The sequence below is a fragment of the Antennarius striatus genome, chromosome 8, assembly GCF_040054535.1.
Source record: "Antennarius striatus isolate MH-2024 chromosome 8, ASM4005453v1, whole genome shotgun sequence".
Lineage (NCBI taxonomy): Eukaryota > Metazoa > Chordata > Actinopteri > Lophiiformes > Antennariidae > Antennarius > Antennarius striatus.
The window spans coordinates 20,840,285-20,867,465 of NC_090783.1; the positions used below are offsets into that span (position 1 = coordinate 20,840,285).

Here is a 27,181-nt window from a genome sequence, read left to right on the forward strand (position 1 = left end):
TTTTGTGTTCAAGGTTTAGCACTTAATGTTCAAGGGCAATGATTATAAGCATGCACTGGTATATCAGAAATACACATACAGTACACTGACGTAATCGTAAAATAATCAGAGCTGATCAACCAGTTCTAGATCAAAAACAAGAACCAAAGCAGTCAGGGACTGCAACGTCCCGTGGCTTAGTAGGTCAGGGTACCCTGAAAGTAGTACCTGACTAGTACATAGACTCGTGCATAAGGAGAGGGCCGGCGTAAAACCATAGATCAAAGCTAGTGCATAGGTAGATCAATGCACTAGCTTTGATCTATGGTCTTACTTACACTGGCCTTACTGTCCGTCATCACGAAAAACATGTGTCTAAGGAACTTTAGCTCATGTTGGCCCTTAGTGGCAAGCGCACCCAAGGTGAAGCGGCTCCTAACCAACTCTCCATCTAACCTTATACTTTCATTGTACAATTGTATAATGACAATAAAAGCTTCTTTCTTTCAGTCTTTCTTTCTTTTCTTTTTTTAAATTTTTTTTAAAAAAACAATAAAACCTTCTTTTTTTCAGTCTTTCTTTCTTTCAATGTCTCCTCCTCCCTTTTTCTCAGTCCTTCGTGTCGAATCAAGTCATCGTTTTCTTTCTGTCAAATCTTGTGGAATCTGCTGCATCACTGAAGACAAACCGCTTCAGCTTAGGAGGAACCCCCCCCCCTCCCTCCCCCACGCAGGCAACTTGCCTCTTTTAGAGCAGAGACACGGGGCAGGGCCTGATATGCAAATATAGCCTGAGTAGGCGGCAGCCAAGGGCAGAGTGTGCAGCAATGTGAGGACTCTTACAAGCCCCGCCCACAGAAGCCAGTTGCTAAGAGACCAGCGAGGGGAGGGCGGGGGAAGGAGGTGGGGCCATGAATTCAACAACTGTTGCCTGATTAGAGCCTCACTGTGTGAATGTGAGTAAGACGAACCAGTCAGCTAGAGAGGGTGTGAGGTCCAGAGTCTGTCCTGTGTATATGTGTGTGTGTGTGCGTGTGTGTGTGTGTGTGTGTGTGTGTGTGTGTGTTACAGAAAGGGAGAGACAGTCGCAGTCTCTGTTGTTGGAGAGTCTAGGCAGCCGGTTTTAAAGTGAACCTTACATCCTGGAATATTCCTCTGCTGCCTTTTGAATCCTATCACCAGCATGGACTCACCCTTTGGACTATTCTGACGCCTCCTCTTGCCTGAGTAGGAAACACCTGTGTGTGTGTGTGTGTGTGTGTGTGTGTGTGTGTGTGTGTGTGTGTGTGTGTGTGTGTGTGTGTGTGTGTGTGTGTGTGTGTGTGAGTGGATGACCAGTGGAAGAGGGTTTGGCTGGAGGAAAGCTGGGGGGATTGAGACTATGGACTCCCCTCACTAACAAACAGGGTAAGCAAACCAGACTGCACCCACCCAGCTGGAAAATGGGGATGATGAGAGAATACTTGACAGAATGGGAACAAAAGTAAAGGAGAGAGACATGTGGGGGTTTGTTATCTATCTGCTGTTATTGGTAGCAGAATTTTTAGAGAAGGGGCAAGACCGGTGAGTTTTGGGGGGAGTAGAGGGGGTTCAGCAAAGTCTTTTGTCTCCCATTTTGGGTTTGAATTTTTTTTTTTTTTGCATGTAGTTGAAGTTGATGTTTGTATCACTGTCCTATCTCTTCTGTTCGATGTTGCCTCATATGTTCTATTATCCCAGTCATCTGTCTGGTCCTGCCTTAGTTGATGGTGACTCCAGTGCAGTTCAGCATGTCTCTGATGGTAATGGGATTAATGAGAAAACAGGGTTGCTGGAAGGAGAGAGAGGGACACAGAGAGAGAAAGTGAAGGACATGGCACAGTATAGATACAGACAGCCACAAAGACTAAATTAAAACACAGAAAACACACACCCTTTTAACTGGGAGAAGAAGTACAGATTGAAAATCCATTGGGAAAGTGTCTGAAATCTCCACGTTAGTCCACTTACTTATTGTTGTTAGAATATTGACACGATAAAGTGAGTAAGTTTATACCATAACAATGAAATGTTTCGAACCAGTCCATCAAAAGATATTGGTGTACTAATACACATAATACACACACAAAAGGGTTTACAAATTAATAGTATATTCAAAAGTATTTTAATTTACGTTTTTATACATTTATAATGTTAACATCACAATCCTGTCATTGTCTTCATGACTGGTACGATTTTAAAGGGTGGTTTTACCATCCAGAGACATATATACGATCTCAGATATGTGATTACATTAGAGGACTATAAGCCTTTTTGGTCATGTACTGTTTGCAGCAAGCAGATACTCGTGTTTGTATTTTTAGTGTTACAAATGCAAGGTGACGTCAGATGACAACCCTTTTGAATACTCTGTCCTCGCCGACTGGCGATCGTACGTTACATAATGAGATTTACCTGTCTTCAGCCAAGCAGGAAGTTACTTCCAGGCATCAAAATATTACTGGAAACATTTTTCCCCTGAGATCATTTTGCGGATATCCATAAAGTTGACTATAGTTGTGACTCCTTTTACGGTTATTTGGTTTTATTTCTTGAAACAAGTGTCTTAGTCAGGTGTTTTTGGCATACTGTGTGCACCAGGACTAGAATAACTAGATTAGCATTCAGCACTGAGCTGTAATGGATGAATGGAGGCTAATCTGCAGGAGTTAAAGCAGTCACTCCTCCTTTACTTTCTGTTACACTGATATTGGCAGAGAAGAAAGAGTACACCCTTGACAAAACAACACAAACAACACTAGTTATCTCAGCGCAAACAAATTCACATCTTCACTGTATCAGTATCTCTGAACTTGCTGAACACCTGCAGAAGCTGATTTGCTTCTTGTAATTTTGCTCACTGTACATTTGAAATGAGTTGTTGAAATACACTAAAAAACTCAGAAAGAAGCAGAGGCCCGATCACCTTCCGAGGGTTTGGCCCTAACAGCACAATAAAATGTAGCCCATTTTCGGAGTGCTGACAACCAGTCACTTAAGACAAAGACAAAACATGTTATTTGATGACTGGGGTATCACAATACAGTTTGGTTGAGATGACAACGGGTTTGAACACCGATATGTGCAGGGCTGCAACATGTTTGTCAGGGTGGTGTGCCTTTTCTCTCGTCTGTTCTTGCAATCCTAAATTACATAACTGATGATGATGATGATGATGATGAAAAAAAATTTGTTTAACCATTAGTCAAAAAGAACATTTGACGTTTCATAAATTTGTTAATTGTAGGCCTTCCTTCTAAATATTGTGTTATATTTATAAATACAAATCTTTGGTTGAACTTGAGAAGAAGTCTAAAGATGTCATCTTGAGACATTTTGAGAGTCGTTTTTTTTGCTGATGGAATGTAATAAAAGTGATGAAGTAAAATCCCAGTGGGTTGTATGAGTCTGTTTAGGACTTCATTTATATTTCTCTGTGGTTTCATGTGTAGCTTTTGTTAGGGATCCAACACACTGCATGTTGACATTTATTAACATAGGTAATGGAACACACACACACACACACACACACACATGTGCAAACATGCGCATAAACATGAACACACATCACCCTACCTGGTGTTATAGTTTCATTTCAACATGACAGTAACTCTGTCTGACATCATAACGTGTTTGCGGGATGTATTTCAAGTTCTCCTTGATCAGTGACTGGTTGAACAAACATGGAATTTAACTTACAGCACTAATGTGTTGTAATTACTGTCTCTTCACATTGTCTACCTTGTTTTAACCCCTTATTCTTGTAATGGAGCTTATGTGCACTGTTATTCTTGAGATATACTGCTGATTTTCGTATATTCCCACTTTTGAAATACATTGTCTCCTTCTTTTTTTAGACACAAACACATTATAAATATCTTTTCAGTCATGCCTCTCGGTGTTTCCTGGGTGAATCCTAGCTGGGTTTCATTGAGATTACCTTGACACAGCTCCCAGTGTGCTGCTCCAGTCCCTCCCTACATTGTGCTTTGTCCAGTGCAACATTCCTGGTAATCCAAGCGGCTACTGGTATCCCTTGAGACTCAGGTGGAAATAAATGCCGAGTGGAGAAGTGCTTTTATAAATGTGCAGATGTATATGTGTGTGTCAGCAGTGTGGATGATTTACCTGCTGTTTTTGTATTTACCAAAGAACCTTAAGCAAGAAGTGCTTTATATCATCGTCTCAGGTATTTTTCTGCAATGTTTCCGTATTTCTTTGGAGTAGGTGTGTTCGTTTCACATTTGCTTTTCAAATGACGACTTAACAAAATCCTAGTGACATACAGTATGAGTCATTTCCTCCCGTTTGTGTAATGTACGTTGGTGCTTGCAGAGGAAGAGTATGGTTTACCATATGAGTTGAACGATACAGACATACAGGCAGATACGTTCTCATGTAGTCAAACACAGAAGTTCTCTTTGGAGTTCGATCTGATGCTCCTTCTCTGTTGACCTTCTTGCTTTTGTTAATTCTACTCCGTCTTCCATTCCAATTCTCCATGTTTCCCCTCCTTTGAATTGTTTTATTGTTCTAATTATTCATTGATTTTTGGTGCTGACTCATGACAAATCAAAAATTCCCGTGTGGATCAATCAGGTGATGTTAGGTCATGCATCTGCTTTTTCCGGTCCCTGCCTACAAGGGCGTAGCATCTTAGTTTTGTCTCCTCTGCCTTTACACAACAATTAGTTTTGCTGGATTGTGTAACAACAAGGTGGTTACTGTCCAACTAGTTAAGCAATAAACCAGCAACAGTAACGACACATGTAATAGAAAATGTCATCTGTTTTTACACAGATGATCAACCTTATACCTACTTTTGAATTAAATTAACTGCAAAATGTGCTGCAAATGCTCAATGACTGAAAGTGAAGGAGTGACAATGTGAAATCTCACTCTAATGGCGGGATTTTTTCTAAAAGTGTTTGACCACCCTTACCACTCATAGTCTGACCCATTTAAAGAAATAAAGCTTTTCAATGCATGGATATCAAACACAAACACACACACATGTTGTGTGTGTGATTAATGATTACTGATGTGCTTCATACTGAAATGTTATTTACCATCAAACACTCTTTGTTGACTAAAGGTTCAAGGAGAGTCACTTTACAGCTGCAAGAAACTTGTTTGCTGTTGTTGCTCAACCTGATCAAGCGTTTTGGCATTTGATGAGTTTTAGATGGAATGCTGTTATGAAGTGAATTTCTGTGGCTCATCCATGTCACTGTGACCATTACTTTGTATGTACAATATTAACTAAGTACCAGAACATTCCATACAGAACACTCGGAAATAAGCAAAGCATTTGCATATATTTTTGATTATCCTGTCAATACGAGTAATCACTATCGCTATGGAGGAATGAAGTCGGCTACAAAAAAAAGTATGATTTGTGTTTTTTGTTGGTTATCTTTTCATTGACAGAATTGTAAAAAATAGATTAAGATTCACACAACTTTCTTGATGCCAAAAATGGCAATTCATTTACCACTTAGCCCATCAATCACACAAACCAACATCCAATATGCATGCGTAACAGCACAGATCAACAAACGAGGTCAACGAAGGACAGCAAGATCTATTAAAGACAGTAAAATACAAAGTTAAATATGCTATATAATAAAGTAAAAGGCACTGACAATGATGGATTGCTATGGGCTGGTTTTCCTCGGAGGTATATACAATAGTAACAGTAGCCTGAAGGCATCACCTTGAACTCATGTCGACGAAACATGATGATGAGGTCTCTTATGAAATTCTTTGCCTTTTTTTCACTCTAATCTCACAAAGGGAGGTTTCTCTGCTGGAATTCAGTAATCTTGGATTAGACCTTAACAATGCTGTTCAGGCTGTTCATGTACTTAGTGAAAAAGACATTAAAGAAATGCAAGAAAAATATATTTTTGTTTTTTTCTCGCTTAAAATTCTCTCACCGACAGTAAAACATCTTGGCTTCCTCATTAAATACACTCTTTGTCATCCCTACAAATCCAAGCTATTTGTATGACCTCACAGTCTGCACCTCTCCGCTGTGGGTATGACTGGCTTTATTTTCAGTATTGTGTTGGAAGTTGATTCAATAAGGTCAACATGATTTTAATCACACCATTTGACAAGCTCCAGTAGTGAGGCACCATGATCAGACTGAATCTTGAAGGAGGGATGAGGGTAAGAGCTGGCTGTCCTCTTGTCTTGCAGGCTTAGATATGAACTTTTTTTTCCTAATGTGTTCACTGTGAATCTAAATTTTAATTTTAAGTTTTGCTTTGGAGGGAAATACTTCTTCATAATTCAAATCTATTTATTTAATCTATTTCGTCCTATTACTGCTGTTACCTCTTTTCTGCAATTTACAGTTGTGGTTCAAATTACATTATATTTGATAGTAATGTAATGTAACCTACTGACAAATTTATTATGTTATCACGTTTTATTTAATTTATTGTATACAACATGGAAATAATGATGTTTTACTTGAGTTCCTAAAAATGATGTCTGTGATGCTCACAAGGAATTTGTAGTATTTTTTGGGTGGTTTAATAATTTAAATACTGATTGACAGTAAATGAAATTGCGCATGTGATAAAAATTTGAAGTTAACATTTTGGTCTGTCTCTGAATAATGTAGGGGGCACAAGCCAGTGTCTTATTTTGCCAGTCCAAAGCCCGGATAAATACAGAGGTTTTGTCAGGAAGGGCATCCAACATAAAACTTTTGCCAAATCAAACATGCAAATTAAATGTATGACTTCCATACCGTGTTGGTATCCAGGAGAGGAATGCAGAAGGACAGTGATCCAAAGTAGACCAGTGATAACCACCATCAGTCTTCTGGATGCTGTTCAGGACAGTGACCTGTCTGCCACAGGGGCAACTGAAAAGAATCAAACACCAAAAGAGTGCCACTCCACTGCTGACAGCATCCATCAGAAAATCAAGAGACATAAAATGATTGTTCAGAGGCCTAATGAACTAGCAGTCACAAGTGGGTGGACAACAAGTCCGGTTGCCCTGGCAGCAACTGCTCGCGGAATTGAGCCCAGGGATACCTGTTCGTGTTGGTTAAAGAAAGAAACAAAGGCATATCCAAGACCTACAGTGGTTGTAGAAAACCACTGTTTAACCAGATGCTAAAGGTTCTACAGAAAGATAACAAGCCCCAAACAGCAACTCCCAGTACTTGGAGTGATAGAGTGGTTTAATAATTTCCCTACGGAGATTAGTACAGTAACATGAAATTTAAAAAATTAAAATAAAAACTCCTCTTGGCCACAGAACTGATAAACCAGGCACAAATATATCAAGAATACTTAAATGGAAAGTTCTCTGTGGAAACCAAAAAAATGAATCCCAGATGAAAGAATAAGAAAGTATGGTGTAGTCCACTTGTCTAAAATGGTTAACAGTCAAAGGCCTTTCAGGTGCAGATTACCTGGGCACAAAAGATAAAGGTATTTGAAATTAATGGACTTCTGTGAAGTAAAAAGTCCAGCATACAGTGCGCCCTCGTTCTTAGAAGTTAATGCGTTCCAGGAACCACACGCAATTGAGGAATCCGCGATCAGATTGGAATCTATTTATCCTATTATTTACTGTAATTTAAACGTCTATGAACCCTCCCCATACTGATATTGAACCACCTTCTATCTGTATTCTTTTCCCACACTCTTACCGACTGTTTAAAGCACTTTTGTGTCTCACAAAAGCCCGAGACTGTTGGAACAGAGCTCACGTCCGGATGCCGTCAGCCAATAAAATAAAATCTGCGATGAGGTGGAGTCGCAATCGTTGATGCGCGAATATGCAACGGCGCACTGTAATGGGTTGTTCCTAAGTCAGTGGCCTACAGCTAGTGAAAAGTTAATGACTTGAAAGTTGACCAATGACCCACTTTCATTAATGTTTTAAATATATTTTAAATATATTCAATGTGGGTGGCACAGTGAGGAGCACTGTCGCTGCACAGCAAGGCCAGTCCCGCTCTGTGCTGACTTTGCATGTTCTCCCCGTGTCTGTGGGGGTTCTCTCCGGGTTGAGTAATAGATTAACTTTAAGAATGACCACAGGTTTGTTTTATGTTACCCCTAATTTACTTTTTTAACGATAGTGGTATTTTGTATGTAGTAGGACTATAAGATATCATTATGAATGAATGGCATGGTTTTGAATGTTCAGTATTGTTAGTGGTAATATAATATATAAGAATCAACTGACAATATTGGAAATAATTATATTGTGTGTTATAGCTAGTCAGCTGAATTTATTTCAATTAAAAAGTATACAGTAGTATGAAATAGATGTTTTCCAATATAACAGGTTTTCCATCAAAATACAGAAAGACTTCCAATGTTAACAGAACCATTTAAGCCCATTTAGGGGCTGATGTTCGGTAAAGGCGCATCAGGCTTCAGGAAGTCTCTGGGCGGAGCCTCTGTGGTTAAGATCACATGCAGTTCAAAGACACGGGCAGCTTGGATGCTGTTTGACAGGTTTACTGTCTTTTATGCTCGAGGCAATCAAACCACTTTCTGTTACAGTTTCCAGGTTCTCTAGTGCGGGAAAGGATACAAAGAGGCGTGCTTATAAATGCAGACACCGCAAGATATTACCGTCATTGCAACAACAACTCTCACAGATAATTTAATTAACCTCCTGGTAGATGAATGTGCATTTTTTGTCTTTTTTTACTTGGTCTTGATTGACAGTTCTATGATTATCATTCCAGCTCACTGACACAAACTCACCCGAACAAAGGAAAGTAATCATCTTTAAATACCCCAGTTATTTTGTGATTAAATAGAGCTTTAAATGATCATAACACTTTACATTCAAACTCTACTGAAGAATGAAGGCACTGTATTAACGATAGATCGACACCATTAGTTTTTGGGGTTTTTATTTAACACACAACACTTCTCATATGAAAAACCTTTTCTCTTCCTCTCGACAACCGCACCAGGTGTAAAACTTCCCCAGTTTGTTAGCTTGTTCAGTTTTTTTTACAATGGTCATCTAACCTTTACATCTGCTGCAGGGAAGTAATCAGACCTTCATCTTTTGTTTTACGCTGTGATTCAGCTGCAGACCCCAGATCCTCTTTTTTTGTTGTTGTTAAATCAATACTTTTTTTAATGTAGTTGTTCAAGGCGTGCTTGTGCTTGTGTGTAGTTGCATGTGATATGTGGGTGCAAAAATACAAATAATTTTTCAGATACAAATGGATAATCTTGATAACACAAATGTAAATAATGTAGACTGAAACTGTACTTCTATAATTCTCGTCTCTTTCGATGCATCCATACCTCTTGTCACTGGTCTCTTCCTTGATGTTGATTAAACTAGAACTATTGTGAGGTGTTTTGGAAGGATGTTAATGACTGAAAACAGTCAAACATTAATACCACTGTTGCTTTGTCTTCATACTTGCTTCAGAAACAAATTTAGTTTAATGTCTCTGTTTTTAAGGGTCAGTGTCTATCAGTTGATTTGTTAATCCACTCAAACTCAAACTGCTTCTCTTTTTTTCCTCTTTTTTCATCATACTCCAGGTTAGTGAAGAGGAACCAGGTTGGGCTGTCATCATGTGCACACGGGTCTATCCTGACCCGGTCCCTGAGTGCCAGCTGTTTCCACGGAAAGTGGAGGAACCAGAGGAGGAGGTAGCAGACGAGGCCAAGGAAAGGGAATCGGACAGAGACAGCGCTGTAGAAAGCACACTAGGATCTGACACCCCTGACGCCCTGATCAGAACCGGGGACAAGGAAGACGTATTGGGGGATCTCTTCTTCCCTGGGGACAAGTGAGTCCTTTTCCATCGGCTCTTAGTATCTTGTTTGTCTTTCATGCCTCTAAATCTAAATTCATTCAATGTTTATTTATGTTTATTGTTGAAGTCTACATCAGCAGTCCCCAACCTTTTTTGCGTCTTTTCATCTAAGACAATATTTTCACGGACCGGTCTTCATTTGCTTGATAATCATTAATGACGCCAGGACAGCTGTAGTCTAATAATAAATCATCCGCAGTGGTTTTATGTAAAATCCAGACATCAACAGATAATTAACAACCTTTTTTTTTCATAAATTGATAATCAACATCTCTGTAAACTAAATAATTGTGACAAATAATTATATTGAAAACTCGATTGAAGTGACTGCACTGATGAGGTTTATTTTGAAATACAGCGACATACAATCAGTGCATTCAACGTAGGAGAAATACTGATCATTTCCAATAAAATGGTGAACAAATCAATCAAATAATAATAATTACAATAATGAGAGTTAGTGGTTGGGGACCGCTGATCAAGGGGTAACAAGAGAGTGTTCCAGACGTCAAGTCTACTCCGCAGTTTGGTTTTCTCTACAGTCACTGCAGAAAATCCTGCTTCACAAAGACAGGAGGTTGGAAATGGAAGCAGGGTTATCACTGTTGTGAGCACTTAATTTAGGGTTAATGGCTGGTAACTTGTCACCTGACCAAGACCTGTCAAGCGCTACAGACGCACGCATTTGTCTGTGCGTCATTCCATACAGATGACACTTTTCATAATAAAACATCTTTAGACTGGTAATCCATAAAAAAAAGGAAGGTCAAACTTTCTCTGCCACCTGGTACTAATGTCCCTGGTCGCGACCCGGTGGTTGAGGACCACTAACGTAGAGGGATGTAACAGAGAATCAAGTAGTTTTTCAAAATAAAAACATCTTTCAGGCTCTGAAATAAATAAAACTGTCATCTTACCTGTCTCTACCACTTGTTCTGTGTGATGTATCTGTTTGGAATTGATTTTTTTGTGTGTGAAATGTATCAAATTAGAATTAAAGTAACTGTCATTGGTGTCAGACAATTGTCTGTCAGTAGTGAAGCAAAATCCTAATTGTTTGATAAAATAATAAATACGGAATCTGAGTATTGCACTATTGTTTGTTTCCCCTAGGTGTGGTCAGACCAGCATCTCCGTAACCTCTGACCTGTCGACGCGTTCTTCGGCCTCCCTGAATGAGGAGCAGTTTGAGGACTACGGTGAAGGAGAGGAGCCGGACTACACTCCCAGCAGCCCCTGTCTGGAGGACGAGACTCGTACCAACGGCTACTCTGACCTCAGCTCCTCGGTTTCATCAAGGTAAGAAACAAATGGACACCACAAGAATATGACCAGTTTTTTTCAGGATTTTTAAAGTGAAGTTAACATTTAACCTAAATTTATAACCACACAAACAAGAAAACTTAATTTTCTGGGAACAGTAGCAGGCGTGCTCTTTTGAAAGAGAGGGTGGCAGGATGTCAGAGCAGAAATAGAATATATTATTGATAATTATGTTTCCATTACTGAATAAACACCTGAAGAATGTCTATTCAGAAAATGTTCACATAGCCATGCAAAACTTCCATCCATCCATGAGATGACCGTAATCAGTCAACCTGCTTATCCACCTTGTGGGTCACAGGTGAGAGGCAGGGTACACCCCAGGTGCATCACCATCACATCATGGGGACACACATAGACAAACAAACACTCAAACACACACACACACCTATGGACAATTTGGAGTCATCGATGTACCTAAATTGCATGTTTAAGGAGGTGACAGGAAGCCAGGAACCATCACAGACACGGGGAGAGCATACAAACCACACTGAAAGGACTCAAACTCGAAACCTGCTACTCCCTGCGCCGAGGAGCCAACACATACCAGACATTTAAATATTAAAACCTGCTTATTATAACTTTTTACTACCAAGGAGTTTGTTGTAAGAGTAATTGGAAAACACGATACGCAAACTGTCACTAATGTGTCACTACTGACTTACTTCAATTCAAATTCTGACTCGCTTTGTGACCGACAGCGATTCACTGTAGAAAAACCAGAAGGTCAAAGATATCACTCACAGCTGCCTGAGTTATTGGATATGAATACATTCAAGGCAATTTAATTATTTAAAAATATATTTGCTTTAGTAGCTTCCACTCCCACATCATGTATGCACTTGAAGCTCCACTCCACATACTTCTTGGCTCATTATTCTGAGGATTGACTGTAGCATTGTAGCTGGAGAGTTTCTACCCTTGAGGCCATTTTAATATTCATTAAAAGCCTGTATTTGAGGAGATAAAGTCTTTTGACTGATCAGTTGAAAATACTGCACTATGCTCCTACTAGGCAAATCAAGTTTGGCATGGAGATTTAAATACAAAATGAGGCCCAGATTTACAAAGCATCCTTTTCAGGTTATCATGGGAAAGAACCAAGTGGTACACTCATCATTTTATTGATTGCTTTTTAAGCATTTTTAGTTTCTGAGGTTGAGATTTTAAGTCTCCCCTGTAAGGTGCAAGAAAATTTAGTTTTGGCAGAAAAAGCTGCAAAGAGGTTATTGTTCTGCTTTTTTTTTAGAAAGTGTTGGCCTTCTATATTATATTCTAATATAATAAAGTATTGAAGACACCAGATTACAATCATAGATGAAAATATTCTTTTCAAGATAAGCGCTATTAGTTCTGAGATCCTGTGGGGGGGGGGGGTATTTTGACTCATTTGGGGTTTTCTTTCTATCCTATCAACCTATATTCATTTTTTTTAAAAACAACTGATCGTGTTTTTATGTCTGTTTACAGTGCTGGCCAGACACCTCATAAAGTACGTCAGCATTACACTGGTGACCTGATGGATGTCTACTGTTCACAGTGCAGCAAAAAGGTCAACCTGTTAAATGACCTGGAAGCTCGCCTCAAAAACCTCAAGGCAAACAGGTAGGACACACACTTCAAATATTGCACTAATTCAACAGCCCTCAAATGTTTGTTATTACATATTAAAATTTGCATGTTCTGTTCTGTTCCTGTTCTTGTTAAATTTAATCAAGTGCATGTGTTTCCTTTACTGACACACAAGAGGTCAAATCTGCTGCAGCATCCACGTAATACCGATTCCTTAAATAAAAAACCTACAATCTCAAAACAAGTAGGATGATCTATCTTTGTGAAAAACAAAGGAAAATGAATAAACGCAGATGATGTCTTTTAAAATAAAACCACTGATATTGTGGCCAGAAAATGAAGCTTTTGTTTGTTTCTTTTATTTTTATGTAACTAAAAACAGAAGAAAAAAAAAGGTGCAGCACTTCCTTATCTGGTTCACAATGGGAAATTCTAATAAAGACTAACAACTCAGTTCCCACAGAGGACCTGTGATGGTCACACGCACGCAATAAAATATATAAAAGAGTTTTGCGGCAAGACTAAAACAAGCATTGATCAAAAAAAAAAAAAGCTGACCCCCTTTTTATGGGGTTAAACTATGAGAATGCATGCAGACAAAAAAAAAAAAAAAAGACTCACTAGACAGAAATAAAAGGCAGAAATTATGAAACCGAAACAGGAAACAACCAAAAAATGTCATATCAAAAACACAAAAACATGAATAGAAATTAAAATAAATTAATGCCTTTTAAATGACAGCAACTGTTGACCACACTGTTGTGGTAAAGGATACACACTGAGGAATACCAAATGTATAAATCCACTAATACTCTGCTAGTGAGGTGTATTCATGGTTGCTTTTAGAAGTCCTCTGATATTGTTCAAGTGATGATTAAAAGTGTCTCTCCTGACATAAACACCCACACAAACATGAATTGATCGTTACATAAGGCTGTCGCCCTGATGCTTACCTCATCAACCATTGTAAAAGAGAAGTTATTTATAGAAACATAATCCATTAGTGACCAATACAATCCATCTGCGCACACACACCCACTAGTTAACACACATGTAGTCTGTGAGATCTCTGCAGACAAAACATTGTTCACTGACGTTTCTGAATGTTTTGTGGATCGAGGAGTCAGTTTACCTTCTTTTGTTGAATGGACTCTCTGCTGACTCAGCAGGATCACTCCTTGCAGTGAAAAAGGCTCAACACTCCAACATGGACCTTCTAATTAGACCCATGCCCCCCTCCCCCAATGAATAATGAAATAGAGGTAGGAAGAAAAAAAAGAGTTGGAGAGTGGAAAGAGAATAAAAAGTGAATCAGATGTAATGGAACAAAGTGCGTTCACAGGATGCAGATACTGAATATGGTTGTGGAGGGTGTCGATTTTGATAAGGAAGAAAATTAGCATGATGGCATGGATTGAAGGTTATGAAAATGAATATGAAACTTAAAAACTGAAGCAGCATTCAGACAGGTAAGAGTAGTATACTGAGCAGCGCACAGTATTTAAGAGTAAGTTTAACATAAGAGTATTTTAACATAAGAGTCAATTTTGTCATTCAGAATTACACACTAAAGATTGTGATTTTTTTTTTCTTCTCTTTGAAGCCCCAGCAGGAAAATCTCCAGCACTGCTTTTGGAAGGTAGGTCATCTCATCCTGCTTGTGTATGCGTTATCATTATTGTTATTATCGTTATTATTATCGTCGTTGTCCTGTGACGTATAGCATGTGACATGATTACATTCATTTTTTTCTTCGATGAGACAAAATAAATCTATTGCCCCTAGATCATTGTGCTATGACTAACTAATGTCTGAATGGAATGAATCTTATTTGAAACTAAGAATGATTTAAAATTTTTAATTCTTTAATTCTTTGGGGAGAAATTGCAAACCTCAACTTTTCATAGTCCACTAGTGTGCACCATGTTTTGTATCCAGACTTTGACCTTTTTTGCACCCACAGTGATTTATAGTGACAGAATGAAAATGGCCTGTCAGTAACCTGATGAATGTATTCAATATACTGTTTGGCTCTCTCCCCCTGTTTCTTCTGCTGTTTCTCTTTGTCAGTTTTTACTGCTTCTTCCACTGAACTGATTTCTTCATCTTGTTTCTATTTCCCCAAGCCTCCTCTCTAAATTCCTCTTCTCCTTAGTTCACTCTTCTTTTTATTGTCTCCTTTCTGTTTCCTAGTTTCTGCTTTCAACTCCTCTTCTCTCCTGCATCTCCTCTTTTTCCTCTGTTCTTCTTTTGTGTTTGCGCAGGTCGACACTGTCCTTTTTGTCCTATATCATCTACATCACTGCAGGAGGGAACACACTTTTGTTCGCTCATGCACTCTTTTTTATCACATTCTCTCTCTTTTTCTCTCTCTCTCTCTCTCACATACACACACATCCTGCACACAAGTATGCAAGCACACTGAGAACCAACTGTTCTACACCTGATTCTCTTCAGATTCAGCAGATTTGAGTGTGTGTGTGTTTGTGTGTGTTTGAACAGGCAGCTGCTTCACAACAGCAACTTGAGCAGCAGTAACGGCAGCACAGAAGACCTTTTCAGAGACAGCATCGACTCCTGTGACATTGACATCAATGAGAAGGTATGATTGTTTGTTTGTCCTCACCATGTTTCAGATGTGTAGAAAATGAAGATTTATGACAATTGCATACTTGATTACACCATTATCATTTAAATTTTGACTATAGACCCATACTTATTAAGCATAAAATGGTATGTTCTTCATGGACAGCATTCCTGTGCATGCATCCTTAAACATAATTGGTGTAAACTCAGCTTGCAGTGAACCAGTCTGTTTCTGTCAGGTGAGTTTTCTGGAGAAGAAAGTGGCAGAACTTGAGAACGAGATTCTGGCCAACGGTGATCTCAAGTCCAAGCTGAAGCAGGACAACACGCAACTAGTACACAGGTAAATTCTGAAAAACTAGATTCCGTTTGTGACTCTTAGTCTTAGTTTAATTGTGGTGCTTGTATTGAGTGACATGTGTGTGATGCCAGAGTTCATGAACTGGAGGAGCAGCTGAAAGACCAAGAGATGCGAGCGGAACAAAATCTACAGGAAGAGTTAAGGAGGCACCGAGAAGCCTACAACAAGATAGAGAGAGACAAGAGCACACAGATAGAGTTGCTGTCCAACAGGTGAGAAACACTTAGAGTATACACATCTAGGGTCTATTAAATATACTTTTAAAACAAAGCATCTGAAGCTGAGAGATGTTATATCTCGTGGGTTTTAAACCTTGGATGTGCTTGTCAATGGCAAATTCAATAGATGAATGAAAGTGACTTAATGTGTAGAGTTTTGTGTTTGTAGAGTTAACCAGCTGGAGGAGGAAAACAGCGATTTTTCCATTCACATGTGCCGTCTCAAATCACATACTGAGAAACTGGATGAGGTAAGTCATGTTTAGATTTTGTTTTAGCTATTAGCATGAGTGATGTCACTCTGGTAAGAATATAAAGATAATCCGATAATGGAAAAACAGATCTGTCAAGAAAAGGGATGTATAAAATAGAATAAAGGAAAAGAAAATGTCACTTGCTCTGTCGTTCTTATTCTACAACCTATCTGGGAGTCATTTTTAAAATGCCTTAATCCACACTTTTGAAGATGCTCACATATATACAATTAATTCTCATATGAAAACCTTCAAAAGCCAAAAGCTGTTTTTGAACTTTCTTATTTTGAATGATAATATTCTATAATTAGGAATGAGTTATTTAAGTGTCTTTATATCTGCCTGATTCGACACTGCTGGATCCTGTAACACAAATTTACTTCAAGCAGTAACTGCATGTATGTCTGTTGTTGCTCAGGAAAAGCAACGGATGACAGACAAGCTGGAGGACACCAGTTTACGCCTGAAGGATGAGATGGACCTATACAGAAAAATGATGGATAAACTGCGACAGAACAGACAACAGTTCCATAAAGAAAAAGAAGAAATGCAGGAGGTAGGAGGGAGGTTTTTTTTGTTGATCAGGTACAGGTCTCATGTTATACGGTTATTAAGTTGTTCATATTCTTGTGTGTAGCTGATAGAGGACCTGCGTCGTGAGCTGGAGCATTTGCAGCTGTTCAAGCTGGAGACGGAGAGGCCTGGTCGCAGCCGCAGCACCTCTGTGCTGGCTGAGTTCAACAGCAGGTCCAAAGAGGTGGAGCTGGAGCACGAGGTCAAGAGGCTGAAGCAGGTAACCTATTTAGGTATCTATGTTGTGCCCAGCTTTGCTTTGTTACGCAGTCACATGATCACATCTTCACCGGAGAGCAGGTTAAGACCAAAAACCGTCACGCCCACGGCACCAGGAAGAAGGAAGATGATCAAGTAGAAGAGCTCTGAGGAGAAACCTCCCCAGGGGAGTTTATTGTCAGGGAAACTTACTCACTTAGTCAAATTTAACTTAGTCATGACAAAGTATGAGAAAGTCTGAGAGGTAGAGGGAAAAACTGAAAAAATGGATGTGCTTTTTTTTCTTGTGGTATTTTACATTTATTTTATCATCAGATCAGATGAAACAATATGTATATAAATGCAGGTTCAGTCAGTCCTTGTGTTGTTACTGTTTACCTCACACAATAGCCATTGCACCAAAGCTGCGCAGTGCATACACACTTTCTATATTATTAAAAGTACTACAGCTCCTGAGAGGACGAGGCAATAAAGGAATATTGAGTGGGCCGACTTCACATAACAGTTTGTGAATATCTGCAGTGCATGTCATTTAGTTGTGTCAGTTTACATAGTTGAACTGTCACTTCTGTTGAGTCTGACATTCCCACTTGCTGTTTCTAGTCATGTAAAGAGAGCAAACCAGGCGTTAAGTAAACACTGGTGATAAGGAAGTGAATTTCAGATTTTCTGTCTGATAAGACTTCCTTCCACACTCCTTCAGGTCGTTTTAATCCTGTGAGTCACTTTCATGCCCTATGATGATATGCATCAGACGTCATGTTCTCAAGTTCCAACGCAAGCTACTCCATACAGTTTTAATTATTAGTTTTTCCATGGCTGCCTGATGTTTACAGCTCTACTTTGAGAGTGTCCCTCCACACCTTTAGCAATGAGCTCACCATCTTCTGCCTGCCTGTGCACCTCTGTTAATGTCTGTGTGTGTCCAGAGGTTTGTGTCCCAGGACTTTATTCCCCCTGAATTCCAGCACCTGGTGTTATCTGGGGCTCAGCTCTGCCCTGGTCTGATGGTAAAATTGTTTCTGTGACCCTTGACCTCCCGATTAACCACTAATCACAAAGATGTAGTGTGAATCCGTCTGGACTGACTCGGGGTCAGTGCTGCAATTCCCACTCTAATGGTTTAGGAGAGAACAAGGGAAAGCAAACTGACCTCTTTTCAGTGCTCAAAGGCAACTTAATCATCAAGCTTTTGTAACACAGCAGACAGAGCAGAGGAGCTGTTTGTTCTGTAACACACATAACCCTTGTTCTTTCCTGTAGGTGTTGCCCATATAGAAGCGTATCTGTGTTTGCTCCTGAATGACGGGCTGTAAGATGTGCAGCATTATTGTCGTCTGGGTTGAGTGACGCTTGAGTAGCAGCCATTTTCATCAATCCTGACACTCATTGCAAAACAGGCACTCATCTCATCTCACATTTTAAAGTCCCTCTCGTTTGTCTGTCGTCCTGTTTGTGTATTTTAGGAGAACCAGAAGCTGAGGGAGCAGAATGAGGAGCTAAACGGTCACATCATCAGCCTCAGTCTGCATGAAGCCAAAACGCTGTTTGCCACGCAGACGAAGGCCCAATCTATAGCTGCAGAGATAGATAAAGCATCCAGAGACCAGGTAAAGTCATTTGCTGTATGTCACACTGAACACAGCTGTTTTTCTACGACATGTCAGAACAGAACAGTGATGTCATTGTTGTACATGTGAATCTAAAATATATTATAAAGAAGTCATCATTGTGAGCATATCTCACGTAGACACTGGTAGCGCTCAGGAAACTGAAGGTAGAACAGGTCAGAGGTATGAAATCTGTGTCGCGGCGTTAGAACTATTAAAATTATTGGAACTATAACAATTCACTCCAAGTCATTGAAAGCAGAAATGCTAGACTTGGTTTATCTTTCTGCTCAGGCAGGATTTTCTGATTTTTATTTTTATTTTTTTTTGTTTTATGTGTTAGAAAACTGAATGTTTTTAGAAAATTTTTAGAAATCAAAAGATGAACTAATTAATCAATGCGGTTGAAGATAAATCTATACAAAAATAAACGTTATTGAATCCCTTAATCTGTATTCCTATTATTTATGATTATATTTAATAACAATGGCTTTGCCTAACTATTGGAGGTGTTTTCATTAATTGTTCTTTAATTGCTCTGGATTATGTATGTATATTATGAATGTATTAGGATCATTTTGCCTAACATTAATTTGTGATCATATATAACAGTGTACAATATGTACTAAACAGAAGTGTAACTACATTTGACATATTTCTCCCCCTCAGTTAATGGAAGCTCTGAAGGAGCAGGAAGAAATCAACTTACGTCTGCGGCAGTACATGGACAAAATCATTCTGTCCATCCTAGACCATAATCCCTCCATCCTGGAAATCAAGAAGTAGCATTGACACAACTGGAATGATAAGCTTTCCGATTCTCAGAAGGATGGCAATTATTTCATTCCAGTTGTTGGATCAGAAGCTGCAATCTGAGGGAGGAATCTGTGACATTAAACAGAGAGAACTGCAGTGTTGTAGAAACTGGAACATATACAATAAGCAGACGTTCATTGCCCCCTGCTGTTTGAACAAATTCTCTAACTGGGAAGGCTCTCTAACGGCAGACTACACCATGGCTCTTCAACTTGATTTGTGCTTCTTTATGTATTCACTTTCAATGCTGTGAACTCTAGGTACTGTCAAAACCTTGAACTGATCACAAGGGATACCCATCACTCGGCGCTCTTTGAAAGATCTTTGGTGTTACTCAGTGTCTTATACACATGTCAAACTGTGTGACTTACTGGACTTACTGGGATCTAGAGGACACTGGTGTACTATTAACTGTATAATCAGCAGACAAACATTTTGGAATGACGTAGACAGAATCAGAGGCGAAATAGATAAATTAATTATCAATGGTAATCCATATTTCGGAGTCATGGAGGTAGACCATGTAAGTGTAGTCAGATTAGTAAACCATCTAGCCCACCTCCGTTGTCTCAGTGGCGTTCTTTGAGGAACCCATGTGAACATATTTGAACAGGTATGTTTTAAAAAAAAAAAAAAGCTAGAGAAATATTGGCAAGTGGGCAGAGAATGAATACAACGTGAAGCATCTTTTACAAGATGATGAAAAGGTTGGTTTTGGAGAAGTCATTGATGGCTAATCGAAGGGGAAAAGTTTTGTCTTTTTGCTTGATCTTCAGAAAATGTCTTCCAGAACAGTTGCAATAGCATGTGCAGCGTCAATCAGTCCCATAGTGAACATATTTCACTGAGAAGTGGTCCTTATTGTGTTTAGTGAAATGGTGAGACATCACTTTATGGAGCTGAAGCAACTGAGGAACGTCTCGAAACTTAAACTGCTTTGGCTGCTACTTGTTTAGCAATGCATAAGCTTGAAAACTGTGCGCTGTGTTGAGCAATAGACCCAATGATGTTGCACAGAACTGTAAGGATATGAATGTACAGGATGTCTGGTGGATTTAGGTTGGAGTGACAGTTAACCACAGTAAGAAGGGTTTACTGATTCATCTCTCTATACTCAGTGAAATCATCTCAGATACTGTACGTGTACAGGAGATTCCCTTTTTGTGGTACGAAAGATGTCTCAGTGTGGCCTTCAGTTTATTGCTCTCTTCTTTTTTTTTTAAACTGATCGTTCTCTGAAATGCTCTAAAACTGTAAATATCTTGAATGTACTACTGGATATTTCACTCTGCGTGGACAGTTTTTTGACATTAAATCAATGTGATTGTTTAAGAACAGCTGTAATACACACAGTATTCAGTGCTGTAATGAAGAGGGTAGGGTTTGGATACAGGAAACAATTATGATCTGCTGTATTATTTAATTATTCTAAACAAGTTTTGCACAAAGAAGTTTTGTTTCATTTTGCATGGTACTCCTCTTCATCTGTCGTGCCTTTTTGAAGATGTTCAAAATAATGTCGCTAAAGATTTAGTTTTTTGAAGCTGCATCCTTTTCTGACACTTTCTTGACTTGTAAATGCTGTAATTATATAGTTATAATTTGTATTCATGTGCCACTCACCACTCTTTTTCTATGATACTATGAAACTATTTTGTACATTTTAAGAACTTGTAATAGCTTAAATATTCCATTAGGAAATTGATAGAGTACAAAGCTTTATATGGTACGCAGGGCTGTATTGTGTCACAGTAACACCTTTTTAATGCTGGAAGGAATGGTTTGTAGTATTTCTTATGTTGTTTTTTTATTTTTGGCTTGACACGGTAAGTCCATTGCTTTTCAATTTGCTTCAAAATAGATTTCCTTAAGCTTTCAAGTAGTCTTCCTACCTTTGGAATGAAATAGTGATCATTACAAGCAACAGTAACTTATTTAACAACTCATGTTAATATCCTTCTTGGTTTTTTGTTTGTTTATGCTTCACAAATCCTTTATCTCTAGCTACTTGTGCCATTTTAGGTGAGAAAATAAAAATAAATAGTTAAGCTGTAAAATCTGACTCGCATTCATTACTTGTAGCTCTGTGATGATGTCATAGTAAAAATAAATAGCAGTGCTTGGGTCATGATGTTGTTAAAATTTGATCATTTCAAACATCTATTTCTTGTCATTACCAGGTAAAGACAATTTCTAAAATAAATAATAAACCACATATTATGTTCTTAAAGGTGTCTTATGAAATGGCGTATTATCCAGGGGTGTATCCTACCTTTCACCTGTAGCCAGCTGGGATAAGCTGCAGCAGACCCCTGACCCGTGAGGCAGATAGACAGAATGGATCAATATACTTACATATGTACTGCGTTTGGGTATGTATAAAACATTTACACTGGATGCAATGAAAATGCAATAAACCCCCATGGCTGGAGTTGAACGTCAGCCAGATGCAAGAGGGATAGAATTTTCTTTGTGTTTGTTGATTTTTGTTGGGGAAAAAACATGTAAAAAGCAATGCACTCACTCCAGTTTTACATGCATCTGTGATATAAAGTGTCATTACAAACACTAGTGGTAGTAACGTAATGCCTCAACAGCCCAGGCTCAGGTAGGAATGCAATTTAAAAACCTGCTTGCAAGGATTTTTTTTTCCAGATTGATGGGATGAGCTTCAGGTCAGGTTCCATGCAGGCCAGTCACATTCCTCAGCACCAAACTTGTTGAGTGGCCTTGCTTTTTGAAAAGGGAGGTAGCTCGTTGAAAGCATAAGGATCCTTCCTAAAATAAGAGGACTCGGAAAGATTTTTCTACAAATTTTTGAAGGTAAGGCGCAATCATTGTAATGAATATTGTATTTATATTTTATATAAATTACTTACTGATGTGCATTTTTCTAGTTATTTCATTTCAGTAGAGTAGAGGAGACATTGTATATACAATACCATCTACAGTTAATTTTCAGGGCTGGTAATTCTGTCTAATTTATCAGTAAATGAATGCTGACTGGAAAAGTTTAAAACCTACATGCTACGTCACGGGGAGGCAGTCTTTTTAATATGTGGAGGTTAATTCTTGACTCAACAGGTTTTTAGAGCTGTAACAGTCTATTTATAGCACCGTGACGTGGAAGCGTTTGGGCTGATGGGCAGCAGACAAGTCGGTCATTCAGCTTGCGTTACGGCTGGACGCCGCTAGGGGTCGCTGTTGTATTATTTATTTTAATCACAAAATTGGTTTTTAGACTATTTATGGTCTAAATAGTATATACCTTTTGCTTGAATGATGTTATCAATGAACCTCCATTAAATCTGTACCAAAACAAATGAAATCATAGAGCGATTGCACTTTTGTGCGTTACCATTTTTGCTTCCCATTCCAGGAATCATCTCGGGCTGGACCGGTTGACCTGTGGAAACGAAAAGTTCTACAGTGGAGGTAAATCAAACAGAACACAGTTACTGATCAATTGTTTTTACATTATTATGGCGATAAGTTGTTGTTCTTGATGTTTTTTATGGAGGGTTTATTTAGGTGCTGCTTAAAAGACAAGCGTGGCTGCCAATCATAAGACAGCGGAGCTAGCTGTTAGCGCATGGCCGCACGTGGTTGATGAATTTGGGCGTGATCTGTTTAGGTAAGCGATGTAAATAATAAAAAATTTAAAAATATATATGAAGAGGCCTCAAATATAGAACAAATGGCGACATAACATCCACTGTTTAGTCTAGAGAAGTGTGTATTGTTCTACATGCATGCTGACAAACTTTCAAACTCACTACATAAGTATGATTTGTGTGGAAATCAAACTAATGAAAGGCACAACCATTTCATTGTGGTTTTATATCCAGTTGGCAAAAGGAAATGATCTCAGGCTGCTTTCTTTTATTCATTGATTTTTATCCAATCTTGTCATAGTGACACATTATTTATTAAGTTTTAGATCTGTTTCGAGGTTTCTGTTCATAGAGATTTTAATACAAACGTGCCAAGAGAAGTCAATGGTAACTCACAGGGACATTATCTGGGCTGACTTGGGGAAATTAAATCAGAACAGGTTTGTTCTCTTTACAGTCACGAAGACCTCAGGAAGTAATGATTCTCAACTTTTTACTGTATTTACTGAGAGAAAAAAGATGTTTCAGTCATGATTCAGCCACGGTGAGGTCAGTCGGATTGCTGTCACACACTTTCCAATCAACTAGCAAAGTACTTGTAGAATAATGTAATTTATTTTAACAACCTCCAGCCTGTTACTGGAAATACCTGTGCTGATGCTATTAAGTGTTACAACAGGTAGTAAATAGTTTTCATAGTCATATAATGGTCATGGCACAAACAGGTCAGATCACAATTTTTTTTTTTTAATACACTTTAATGATCCACACACAAGGGGGCCTGTAAGCAAGTCGTAAATACAGGTGGGAGTCAGAGTGACTAGCAGCTCCATCTTTGGTGCCCCCCAAATGAGCAGCTTGTTGGGGGGACGGCGCTTTGCTCAAGGGTACCTCGTCATCAATTCATTCATCAGTGTTTTGCCTTTTATTTGTCAAATATGAATGTTCACAGACGAGCTGGGCATAAAAGTGGTGACTTTGAAAGAGGGTTTGTTGTTTGGAGGACGGAGCTTCAGACTGCTCGACTGTCTATTCTTTCATCAGTAAAGATGACATCTTTCTGGATCCATGGACAATACATCAGTAAACAGGGTTGAAACTGTGGATGATGAAGTGCATTTGATGAATGTGATGCTGGTGAGATGCATGAGATGTGAAGAAAAGCCATAAGGATGACTTCCTGAAGCCACTGACAATGTCAGAGAAGGATGTGAGCAGAAATTCTGCAGGAACAGGCCATCGATTACATAGAGGATGGTTTTATTGGAGAGTTGCAGTGCATTAATCACTCATTACAATGATGAATGTGCATCGGAGAGCTCTGTGGACTGTGGATGTAGAAGAAAGTCTGGTCAGATGAGTCATCCTTTGTCGGTCGGAATGTTTCACATGGAGATATTTTGTGGAGATATCTTACTGACTTGATTTTGGTCCGTTTCTCCTCTTAGAGGAAAGCGTCAGTGCAAATGAAAACAGACTGTTTTTGAGTGATAACCTTTATGATGTGATGAAATAATTCTCTTCATGAAGGGATGGGTCTCTTCTGGCATATCAGCACACTCGTCCATAGGGATACATCTCAGAACGGTTTGCTAAGTAGTAAAATGATGGGAATCACATGCATCCTCGCCATTGCAAGTCACCAGATGTGAAGTTGTGGAACATTGTAGGATTGTAGGAACTGACACTACCGAAAACAAAATGTTCCATCCCTCCAGGAGGGTTACGGAGTGACAAGAACCCTGCCTGGTTGCACTGAAACACTTTTTCATTGTTTTGTAACCCATCTGTTCCACTTAATGTCTGGTTGTTGTAATAGTAAAACAGGGGTTGTTGAATTCATTAATCACACATTATGTATTTATTTGTCCCTGATATTGATATGATTTACTTGATAATAATCCATAAAATCAATCAACTTAATTCTTTCAAGTATTTAAGGCCATGGTCAAATAAAGTTGTTGTATTGTTTTGGCAGTTTTTGTTCTCAGTAAAGGTAAAACATCATTACTAATGAGGGTTTCGTTGTTATTATTATTAGGATTTTATTATTTTTGATATATTTATATTATATTTTTTATTTATATATTATTTTTTGATATATTTATTTTTTCTATATATATTTCTATATGTATGTGACTCATAAAATCCACGTTAAAAAGGTTTTTAATTTCAACAAACTTTTTTTTTTTTCTTCCATTCTTTCCACTTATGAGGAACTTCTCAGAAATGCGTTATGGGTGACACAATGTGTAAGAATGGTATGCTCCATGAGGGTAGAAGGCGAGGAACGCTCCACCACACCTGTAAAGCCACACTGAGCACACACCCGTCACCTGACTCTCTCTTATATGACTTCAGCGTGAGGCGGTACACACGCCAGTTTTCACACTGGAAATGGAAAACTCAAACACACTGCAGCTACAGTCAGCAGCTGATTGTCAATAAGGAAAGGAGTGAGGCCAAGACTTAATCCGATTAATGACTTGTGGTATTTATACATTTAGGCTATTGTGTGCATCAGGAAATCGGATAAGACAATAAATGTTCCAATTTTATGAGAGGATAAATGTGTTCATTTACAAAACTCTTTAAACATTCTCCCTGTTTGCCGAGAGAAGTTCTAATAGGTAATAACCGTACCTTTGATTAATTAATATGACTGATTTCAAGGTTTCTATGATTTATTGTCTAAGTTACGGGGCAATCGAATATATTTCCCAGAATGATAAATTATTCTTGCAATCACAGAAATCGCTCTGTGACAAAAATAGAACGCTGACATTTTCAGTATCCAAGGCATTCAATCATCTTGTTATTAAAAGAAAAACATACCACAGTGTCTTGTTTTCAAAAATGAAATGTGTCTATATTGTGTGATACGCCTTGATTATTTTTCAGCCAAGTCGTATTCATAGACTTGAGACCTTTGGTCTTTCATATACAGCGCTTCCATAAATGGAGAAGAACTGGAAAAATGACATCCAAGATGTGACGCTGCCACCAACAGACTGGGAGACGCTGAACGTTGGAGCCGGACCTTATGGTAGATACAACATATTTCACAGCATTGCATTAACAATACATACTGATATCCCAAAATACATGAGATGATGGTAAACATTAGCAATTGTACGCTTTGTAGTCCATTTTACTTTGTCCTACTATTACTACTGTATACATTATTTAGAGAAAGATTGTTCATTCAGGTGATATTTCTGTCCTCTCCTGCTGGATTCCTGATGAAACGACCGGGTTATTGTGCATGAACGAAAGAGTATGACAAAGTGGTAGTTGAACCTTTTCCAGGGTTAATCTTATAAAATGTTTCTACTCCAGACGTTTTTAGGATTTAAGTGTTAAACTGCTAATCTGTGCCCCCTTCCAGATTCAGAGGACGTGCTCCCGTTTGCTCTACAGGGTTTGACGCCAAACCAAATGAACAGAGTTTATCTGCCCCTGAAAGCCTGTTACCCTCTGGCCGTGCGCCACGCGTGTCCCATCCAACGGTCCGGCTGTAGCGCTCCCACTGAGCCGGGCCAGTTTGCAGATGCAGACGTGTGAACCAAGTGTTGTTGTTTTTTTAATGCTGAAGAGGAAAAACTATGTTTGAATTAACTGAGGAGTTCTGCTGTGAATGTGGTCAGCTGTTATTGGCAATGTAAATAGTTGAAGGATGAAACAGGTTTCAGGTTTGACTATTATTTGCTTATTCAGCGTATTATTTTTCCTCTCAATTTAAAATTTATTCTATTTTAGCATAAATGCAAAGCTTCAAAAACTGTTAATAATGTCATGGGTTGAAGTCTAGGTTGTCAGATTGTTCTTTTATGGTTGCTTTTATTTCACAATTTCTATTCAGCTTTTAGATTTGATGTTGTATTGCTAAATATTAATTTGTTATATTCCTGTGATCTTAAATGATTTTATCTGACTCCATCTATTGCTTTTGTACTGCTTCAGTGACTGTCGTTGCTGTAAATGGTTATGTTTTTGGGGTTTTTTCCTCAGCGTAATACACACATAATTTTCTTGACGGGACTCCCAGAATTGAAATATGTAAATCTGAGTTAATATGAAATAGAAATACTGTTGTCGTAATAAGTTGGTCTATTTTCCCACTTGTTGCCACATTGTTATGGATTACTATCTGCCTGTTCAGACCTTCATTTTCTTTTTCACAACTACAATAAATCAATAATTCTTC

The 27,181-nt window shown here is 38.6% G+C and overlaps 1 protein-coding gene across 4 annotated transcripts; it reads left to right on the forward strand.

Moving 5' to 3' along the window:
- Positions 1-940: 940 nt before the first annotated feature.
- rab11fip4b (RAB11 family interacting protein 4 (class II) b) lies at positions 941-27,181 on the forward strand. 4 transcript variants are annotated; one of them, XM_068322082.1, is made up of 18 exons: positions 941-1,385; positions 9,551-9,801; positions 10,942-11,127; positions 12,622-12,756; positions 14,327-14,362; positions 15,226-15,325; positions 15,549-15,652; positions 15,742-15,882; positions 16,058-16,139; positions 16,561-16,698; positions 16,780-16,935; positions 17,864-17,944; positions 18,401-18,544; positions 19,214-22,183; positions 22,740-22,795; positions 22,881-22,994; positions 25,922-26,020; positions 26,363-27,181. In XM_068322082.1, exons 2-14 carry the CDS (start codon positions 9,584-9,586, stop codon positions 19,328-19,330), a joined length of 1,638 nt encoding a protein of 545 aa, XP_068178183.1. In that variant the 5' UTR covers positions 941-1,385; positions 9,551-9,583; the 3' UTR covers positions 19,331-22,183; positions 22,740-22,795; positions 22,881-22,994; positions 25,922-26,020; positions 26,363-27,181. The 4 variants fall into 4 exon arrangements, with proteins under 4 accessions (XP_068178183.1, XP_068178184.1, XP_068178185.1 ...); XM_068322083.1 differs by lacking the exon at positions 22,881-22,994 and having other exon boundaries at positions 25,876-26,020; XM_068322084.1 differs by lacking the exon at positions 22,881-22,994.

What these genes read in the sequence shown, in the direction of transcription:
- rab11fip4b (XM_068322082.1), top strand. Translation starts at nt 9,584, where the DNA reads ATGTGCACACGGGTCTATCCTGACCCGGTCCCTGAGTGCCAGCTGTTT. An exon ending in CTCTTCTTCCCTGGGGACAA is followed by an intron (nt 9,802 to 10,941) that starts GTGAGTCCTTTT and finishes TGTTTCCCCTAG; the next exon opens with GTGTGGTCAGACCAGCATCT. An exon ending in ACATTGACATCAATGAGAAG is followed by an intron (nt 15,326 to 15,548) that starts GTATGATTGTTT and finishes TGTTTCTGTCAG; the next exon opens with GTGAGTTTTCTGGAGAAGAA.